General features: G+C 34.9%; 1 protein-coding gene across 3 annotated transcripts in view; it reads right to left on the bottom strand.

The window, feature by feature from the left end:
* The window catches only part of LOC127525224 (kinase non-catalytic C-lobe domain-containing protein 1), a 46250-nt gene that overhangs the window by 12885 nt on the left and 23967 nt on the right, over positions 1–9398 (bottom strand). For 2 of the 3 annotated variants that reach the window (XM_051917620.1, XM_051917619.1), the window contains 5 exons: positions 5806–6119; positions 3341–3693; positions 2101–2133; positions 371–464; positions 156–253 (listed from right to left, as the gene is read on the bottom strand). In XM_051917620.1, coding sequence (XP_051773580.1) covers positions 156–253; positions 371–464; positions 2101–2133; positions 3341–3693; positions 5806–6119 — 892 coding nt within the window. The remainder of the gene's footprint in view (positions 1–155; positions 254–370; positions 465–2100; positions 2134–3340; positions 3694–5805; positions 6120–9398) is intronic. The other variant, XM_051917621.1, reaches the window with a different exon arrangement.

Raw genomic sequence — 9398 nt, 5'->3', positions numbered from 1 at the left:
ATGGCCTTGATTCCCAGAACTCTGACAAATGTAAACCTTCAATACACTGTAATCTGCGTCTTTGTCAAGTCAATAAATGTAAAAGCAGAATATTATTGCTCATAAATGTCTTTAAAACACAGCAGAGAAATGGTAGCGTTTGCAGTGGCACAAACCTGGAGATATTTCTTCACAGTATGTAGAAACTCAACTTTGTCTCTGAGCTCGTCAAACTGCAGCTTGACTTTCGACACCATCACCTTTGCGTCTGAACCTACAAAGACAGACGAGCACACTCAAACAACCGTCACACACACATCTGACGACTGAGGAACATCTGTACTGCATAATTAATGGACAGGCATCAGATTTTCTATTGCAGTTGCAGTACCTTTGTTTTTTCTCTCTTGCTGGATCAGCTTGTGGTAGAAATTTCTGGTCTTTTTCAGATTTCTGCTCTCAATTATCAGCTGTTGGTGAAGCTCCTGTTTAAGAGCAAAGATTAAAAAAAAGATCAATAAATGGATCTCAATGCCCAAACTAAACCAGGAAACACCTACAACTAACCATGCATTGCTTAGACAGATAATAGCTATTTTATTTAACCAATTTCCTGTCAGTCTAGGTTTTGGTACCTGGTTTATTGCAGGTCGTCCAACTCTAACCAGTTTGACCAAGCGAGTAGTTCACCTTATTAACCATCTATCTAGACCAGCTTATATCACATAAAGGCCATAAATCTTGGCTTGGAGAAGCCCACCATCTATCATAAGCTGGTTTTAGCTGCATTATCCAGCAAGATGGATTTTTCAGAACTGGTGAGTCTCAAAGTTTAAGATAAACTGTAGTGCTGCATCTGAATATGCCTATTTCCAGGAGGAGAAAAACAGTATGTGAATCTGAATTCACAGATTTCATAAAACATCAGGTGAAAAGTACCTGAAAAAACCTACTACTTCTGCCAAGATTCTGAAGTGTGCATCTGATGGACACTTTACTATCCCACGAGGCCACGGGAGAGGATTTATGAATGGCAGTGAAGTGACGCGACTGACGCCGTAGGTCACATGATAATGACAACATGGCAGATGTAGTACATCCGGATTACTTTCATAGTACACACATTCATACTATATAGAACATACTTTTTAACGGTCGTGAAGCAACATGTGTTGACCCAATTGACCCAATGTGTTGAAGAGGATGATGATGATTGGAGTGTAAACTACTGTTCAAACATTTGGGGTCGGTAGGTTTTTAAAATATTTTTGAAAGAAGTCTCTTCTGCTCACCAAGGCTGCATTTATTTGATTAAACATACACATAGAATTGCGAAATATTATTATAATTTAAAATAGCAGTTTTCAATGTGAATATATAGTAAACTGTAATTTATTCCTGTGAACAAAGCTGAATTTTCAGCATCATTACTCCAGTCTTCAGTGTCACATGATCCTTCAGAAATCATTCTAATATGATGATTTGCTGCTCAAGAAACATTTCTGATTATTATCAATGTTGAAAACAGTCGTGCTGCTTCAGATTTTTGTGAAAACTGTGATTCAAAAGAACAGCATTTATTTCACATATAAATCTTTTGCAATATTATAAATGTTTTTACTGTCACTTTAAATCAATTTAACGCATTTTTGTTTAATAAATGTATTAATCTTCCTGACCCCAAACTTTTGTGTGTTGAATCTCCTCCTGTGTGTCCAGTGTTTGTACTGCACTATGAACTCTCTGTATTTCTCACTATGGTAACAGAGATCGATGGTCAGCGCTTTGAAGTGGGAGGAGAGTAAGTGGAGTCCAACTGCACCTCTGCTCCTCCTGCGTCTGACCTCCGGTCATAAAACAGCCCTCCACCACCATCAAAGCAATCACACACACTGGCCATTTCTATTCTGCTATAAATGATAATGCACGCTCTCTTTGCTACTATTATGTTAATATCTAACACCCTATTTTTGTGACAACTGCAATTGAATCAAATTAAAATGCACATATGTCTTGTTCTGAATGTTTGATGCATGTGGCTCATTCAAAATATGAATGATGGAAGCTCTTAATCCACTAAAGCTCTTCCAATGAAAATGAAGATTGTTCAGGATACTGTACCTGGTGAAATTCTGGCTCTACGTAATGTGGGTCCTTTCAGTACAGTTAGCATTAAATGAACACCGGAAATCAGCATTAGGACAAAAGACAGAGCAGACAACAAGGCAAAGACACATCAAAATGGGGGGAAAAAATCCCTGTAAAGCAATAAATGGAAATAATATTGCAAAAAGAAAATTCTATTTTTTGAATAATTATAATGTTTTGCATTGTGACATTATTTATGAGGGTTATTGTTGTTAAATAAAGCTAAAACCACTGAAAAAAACAAAACAAAAGAACTGACTTGAAACCAAAAAAATATGTAAACATATTTTATTTCAGCTAGTTGACAAGGCAGCATTTCTTATCTCCGTTTAATAATATGTGAAAAAATAAAATAACTAAAACTAAAACTAATAAATAAAAATTAATAAAAAAAATATATAGACATTTTTTTAAAAAGTTTTGTAAAAAACACCAAAAATACACAATTACACATTTTTACTAAAAATAAATGAAAATATTTTAAAATATTAACAAAAACTATAATATTTTATCATTGTATCATTGAGTCATTGTACAGCCGTTAATATTTTGCTAATTATAATTTTTAAAAAAACAGAATCACAGTCTATTTTACTGTAATAGTAAAATATACTGTGAGAACAAAACAAAATCACCTTTGAAAATAACAATAATTACCAAAAAAAAATAAAAAATGCTGGGTTAAAAACAACCCAAGTTGGGTTGAAAATGGACAAACTCAGCGGTTGGGTTAAATGTTTGCCCAACCTGCTGGTTAGTTTTATTTAACTCAACTATTGTTTAAAAATGACTGTATTGCTGGCTTAAAATTAACCCAAAATATGTTGGAAATTAAAAATCAGACACATCATTACTAGAGACAACAATAATAATCAAAAGGAGAACATTTATTAATAAGCAATTTAATAAATGTTTGATGTTTAATTATTATTCATTAAACATATTAATAAATGTTCATTTATTAAACATATTTTGGGTTCATTTGAAGCAAGCAATATAGTAACTTTTAAACAATAGTTGAGTTAACTCATTTTTAGAGTGTACAAAAAAACTTTAGGGTTTAAAGAACATGCCTCATTTTACCAAAAAAAACCCCAATGTTTTCTTATTTCCTTCAGATTGTAGAATATGACCCAGACTTGTCGTAATCGTACATGAACAGATTTGAAGCTTTCAGTTCAGATGCCTTCACACACTCATGAATGAAGCTTACCTGTGACTTGTCCTCTAGTGTGGGTGATTCACTATGACGGCTGAGATTCTGAGCGTACTTCAGCACGTCCTGACCGAAGCAGTCGTCTCCGTACAGAGCCAGAGCCCAGGAGGAGGCGCGCGGGGGCCGCTGAGGGTCGCTGCAGACGGAGAGGGTCCGGTCAGAGATCAGAGACTCAGAATCGTCCATGTCCACCTCGGAGCAGTCAGGAGTGAGCCGATCGCCTCCGCTCTCCTCCAGATCGCTGCTGTGCCACAGGGCTTCAGCTCCACAAACACACTCAGCAGCGCCTCCTCCTGCAGCTGTGCTGCACTGCGCCTCCATCAGGACAGACGAGACGCGCTCAATCACCTCTATCAGAGTCACAGAGAGAGAGAGTGTGGAGTTAATCTAACAAAAGCTGATGTCCACATCGTATTTCGCCCAAAACAAACACTATTTTATTAGATACATTAAGTTATTTCTTGCATTATGACTGTATTCAGGAAAATTTTACACAATTCTTTCCAAAATTCATATCTGTCTGTCTATCTACACCGATAAGGCATAACATTATGAGCACTGACAGGTGAAGTGAATAACACTGATTATCTCTTCATCACGGCACCTGTTAGTGGGTGGATATATTAGGCAGCAAGTGAACATTTTGTCCTCAAAGTTGATGTGTTAGAAGCAGGAAAAATGGGCAAGCGTAAGGATTTGAGCGAGTTTGACAAGGACCAAATTGTGATGGCTAGACGACTGGGTCAGAGCATCTCCAAAACTGCAGCTCTTGAGGGGTGTTCCCGGTCTGCAGTGGTCAGTATCTATCAAAAGGGGTCCAAGGAAGGAACAGTGGTGAACCGGCGACAGGGTCACGGGCGGCCAAGGCTCAATGATGCACGTGGGGAGCGAAGGCTGGCCCGTGTGGTCCGATCCAACAGACGAGCTACTGTAGCTCAAATTGCTCAAGAAGTTAATGCTGGTTCTGATAGAAAGGTGTCAGAATACACAGTGCATCGCAGTTTGTTGCGTATGGAGCTGCATAGCTGCAGACCAGTCAGGGTGCCCATGCTGACCCCTGTCCACCGCCGAAAGAGCCAGCAGTGGACACGAGAGCATCAGAACTGGACCACGGAGCAATGGAAGAAGGTGGCCTGGTCTGATGAATCACGTTTTCTTTTACATCATGTGGATGGCTGGGTGCGTGTGCGTCGCTTACCTGGGGAACACATGGCACCAGGATGCACTATGGGAAGATTAAGGCAAGCCGGCGGAGGCAGTGTGATGCTTTGGGCAATGTTCTGCTGGGAAACCTTGGGTCCTGCGATCCATGTGGATGTTACTTTGACACGTACCACCTACCTAAGCATTGTTGCAGACCATGTGCACCCTTTCATGGAAACGGTGTTCCCTGGTGGCTGTGGCCTCTTTCAGCAGGATAATGCTCCTGCCACAAAGCAAAAATGGTTCAGGAATGGTTTGAGGAGCACAACAACGAGTTTGAGGTGTTGACTTGGTCTCCAAATTCCCCAGATCTCAATCCAATAGAGCATCTGTGGGATGTGTTGAACAAACAAGTCCGATCCATGGAGGCTCCACCTCACAACTTACAGGACTAAAAGGATCTGCTGCTAACATCTTGGTGTCAGATACCACAGCACACCTTCAGGGGTCTAGAGGAGTCCATGCCTCGATGGGTCAGGGCTGTTTTGGCAGCAAAGGGGGGACCAACACAATATTAGGAAGGTGGTCATAATATTATTCCTGATCGGTCTTTCAATCTATCTATCTATCTACTGACAAACTGTCCTTTTCAGGTTTCGTATTTTTCTTATTTTTGTGATTTACACATGTATTGAGCTGTAAGTGCTTTTGAGTGTGTGAGTGTTTGCATTTGTGTGTGTGTGTGTGTGTCATGAGAAGGCCACAAAGAGCATAAAAGACGAAGGAAAACATCACTGCGTGTGTTTGGAACAAGCAGAATGGAGAGTAGTGGGTGACAGAAGGGGATGAAAATTCCCATCATCCACTTTAGTTTCCTGGCAACTCGTTCCCTCTAACAAGCACCAAGAGCTCTCTGTGTGTCTGGCAGCGCTGAAAAACACTCCGTCTTTTATATTCGCTTTCAACAGTCAATCAAACTAACAAAATTACTCCTTGACACTAATCAGACTATAACATCTGAACAGAGATAATAAAGGAAAGCATTCGCAGCTCAAATAATAACTATAATGTGATGTATATCAGAATAAAACTAAATGTTTTTAAATGTTTCTTTGTTTGTGGTGGTTGCCATAGCCTTGTACTGTACAAATATATTGTACTATGTGAAAAAGATATCACAAAGCTTGTATCAACCTAAAACAATGACTAAATAGTTATTTGATTATTGCTCTTTATAATATTCATGATAACATGTAATTAAAGTAAATTTCAATGTCAGTTACTATTTATTTCATATTGATGAGAGGAGGCGGTCCTACCTGTGCTGTCATCCTGTGATGTCACTTCCTGTGTGTCTCCTCTCCAACATGCAGTCCTGGTCTCAATCTCCTCAGGCTCAAATCCGTCTACTGTTTCTCTGCATTTTAATTCATCCAGTTTGCATTTCAGTTCTTTCTTGATGTGGTTCTGCTTGTTTTCCTCTAATGTGTGTCGATCTGAAGGCTGGGCCGAGCAGAGGTTTGCACTGTGGTCAAGATGACCGTTTTCCTCGCTGGAAAAACACAGTCTGGTGCTCTGGAGCAATACTGGTGCCCTTTTCACTGCTTTTGAGGAGGGTTGTTCATCAGAGACTCTGAGAGAGAGAGAGAGAGAGAGAGAGAAACAACAAAAGGGTCTGTAAGACATTAAACAGTTCAAAACATCTAAGATAAGCCAACTGATGGACAAAAAAAGCACAATAGCAAATAACACACCAAAAAACAACAACAAAATCTCATCTTGTTTTCCAGTGAAATATCTAAACATATAAAGCTAACACAATTTACAGAGGTTTATGCTTAAATCGTAAAATATACTAATGGATATAAAAAAATATTATATTGCACATTTTTTCCTCTTAAGAAAATGCATTTTTGAATGGAAAACATGACTAAAATACTAAAATTGAAAATTAATCAACCAGTATTTTATCTTGTTTTCCACTTAATTCAGCATATGTAATATATTAAATATTACACAGTTAGAAAACACGGCAAACATATAGATTAAAAAGAATTCTCCATTGTACAGATACAGAAAGCAAGGTCTACCAATTAACTAAATCAAATCTGCCAATTAATTACAAAAACATTGAATTCAAGATATATTATCTTATACAGTTTCGCTTCTTCACCAGATTTATCTTGTTTTAAGGATGCTTAGAAAAAACGTAAAAAAACAACAACACAGATTTAGAAAAATATTTTCTAGTCTGTACAGATACAGACTGCAAGACACACAATAAATAAATCGATAAATAATGTCAACCATTTATCATAAATAAATAAATAATAGTCAACTAAACATTTATCATAAATAAATATTAAGTAACTAAACATTGATCATAAATAAATAAATAATGCTCAACTAAACCATTTATTATAAATAATATATATGAATAAATAAATAAATAAATAAATATCAGTCAGCTAAACATACAAAATAAATGAAAAACTAAATAAATAATCGTCAACTAAACCATTCATTATAAAATAAATAAATAATAGTCAACTAAACATTTATCATAAATAATAAATACATAATAGTCAATTAAAACATTTATCATAAATAAATAAATAATAGTCAACTAAACATTTATCATACATAAATAAATAAATAATAGTCAACTAAACCATTTATAATAAATAAATACGTCAACTAAACCATTTAGCATAAATAAATAAATAATAGTCAACTAAACCATTTATAATAAATTAATAAATAAAAGTCAACTAAATCATTTATCATAAATAAATCAATATTAACCAACTAAACCATTTATTATAAATATATAAATAAATATTAGTCAAATAAACCATTTATCATAAATAAATAAATAAATATAGTCAACTTAACCATTTATCATAAATAAATATTAGTCAAATAAGCCATTTATCATAGATAAATAAATCAACTAAACCATTTATCATAAACAAACAAATATATAAATAAATAATAGTCAACTAAACATTTATCATAAATAAATAATTAAATACTCAAGTGTCAACTAAACCATTTCTCCCCCAAACCACCTACCAGGGAACATTATGCTTTAGCAGAGTTTTAAGAATGTGTCTTTTGATCCAAGGCTTGCTCTAGCTCATCTGAAGCTCAGTGACGTGACTAAACCTCCAGCACCTGCTGTGACGTCCACACCTCTCTCACAATACCTGCATCGCTGTTTAACCCCTCACACCTCATCGCCGCGTACAGGGAGAGTCTGTAACATCCACAGCCTTTTCAGTCTGTTCCCCTCACAGGCAGCATGTGATCCGGCTATGAGAAAGAGACTATTGTGTCTCCCAACATCACAGCTCTCTCTGCCTTCATGTGACGCCCTCTGACCTGATGGCTGGAGACGCAGATGAGCCAGAGCTGAGAAATGAGGACTCTCAATGTCCACTTCAGGACTATCTGTTTCCATAGGGACCTTTCTGGAAAACTGATTGTCTGAAATTATTTTGGCTTGATTACTGATGATAAGTGGAGCGGAAGTGGATGTATGTGCATGTGTGTCTTGAGGGTTTATTGAGAAGCTCTCATGTGACTGAGATTCAAAGCCACAGGCTGTTTTTCATTTCAGCCTTCAGAAAAACAAACCTAAATATATGATCTGTTCAATAAGCATCACTATTTCTGTGCAGCATTTGTGCTCCAGACATAAATGATTCCTTTATCTCTAATTAACTAATTAACTAACTAAAATCTGCCAATGAATTAATAATATTAGAAGATATATTACCTTACAGATATAGCTAACAACTAACTAACCAACTAAATAATTAACTAACAACTAATTAACTTGCTAAAATCTGCCAATGAATTAATAATAAAATTAGAAGATATATTATCTAACAGATATAGCTAACTAACTAACAACTAACTAACTAACTAACTAGCTAACTAACTAACCAACTAATTAACTAAAAACTAACTAAAATATGCCAATAAATTAATAATAATAATAATAATAATAATAATAATAATAGAAGATATATTACCTTACAGATATAGCTAACTAACAACTAACTAACTAACTAACTAGCTAACTAACTAACCAACTAATTAACTAAAAACTAACTAAAATCTGCCAATAAATTATTAATAATAATAATAATAAAAGATATATTACCTTACAGATATAGCTAACTAACAAACAAACTAGCAACTAACTAACCAACTAATTAACTAACAACTAACTAAAATATGCCAATGAATTATTAATAAAATTAGAATATATATTATCTTACAGGTATAGCTAACTAACTAACTAACTGGCAACTAAGTAATCAACTAACAACTAATTAACTAACTAAAATTTGCCAATGAATTATTAATATTAGAAGATTTATTATCTTGCATATATAGCTAACTAAATAACAATTAACTAATTGACTAACTAACTAGATAATTAACCAAGTAACTAACAACTAACTAAAATCTGCCAATGAATTAATAATAATATTAGAATATATATTACCTTACAGATATAGCTAACTAACTAACAACTAACTAACTAACTAGCTAACTAACTAACCAACTAATTAACTAAAAACTAACTAAAATCTGCCAATAAATTAATAATAATAATAATAATAATAATAATAGAAGATATATATTACCTTACAGATATAGCTAACTAACTAACAACTAACTAACAAACAAACTAGCAACTAACTAACCAACTAATTAACTAACAACTAACTAAAATCTGCCAATGAATTAATAATACAATTAGAAGATATATTATCTTACAGGTATAGCTAACTAACTAACTAACTAGCAACTAACTAATCAACTAACAACTAATTAACTAACTAAAATTTGCCAATGAATTAATAATAATATTAGAAGATTTATTTACTATCATATA

The sequence above is a fragment of the Ctenopharyngodon idella genome, chromosome 13, assembly GCF_019924925.1.
Source record: "Ctenopharyngodon idella isolate HZGC_01 chromosome 13, HZGC01, whole genome shotgun sequence".
NCBI lineage: Eukaryota > Metazoa > Chordata > Actinopteri > Cypriniformes > Xenocyprididae > Ctenopharyngodon > Ctenopharyngodon idella.
The sequence above is the reverse complement of the archived record's forward strand: the minus strand, read 5'-3'. Positions and strand labels throughout refer to the sequence as shown.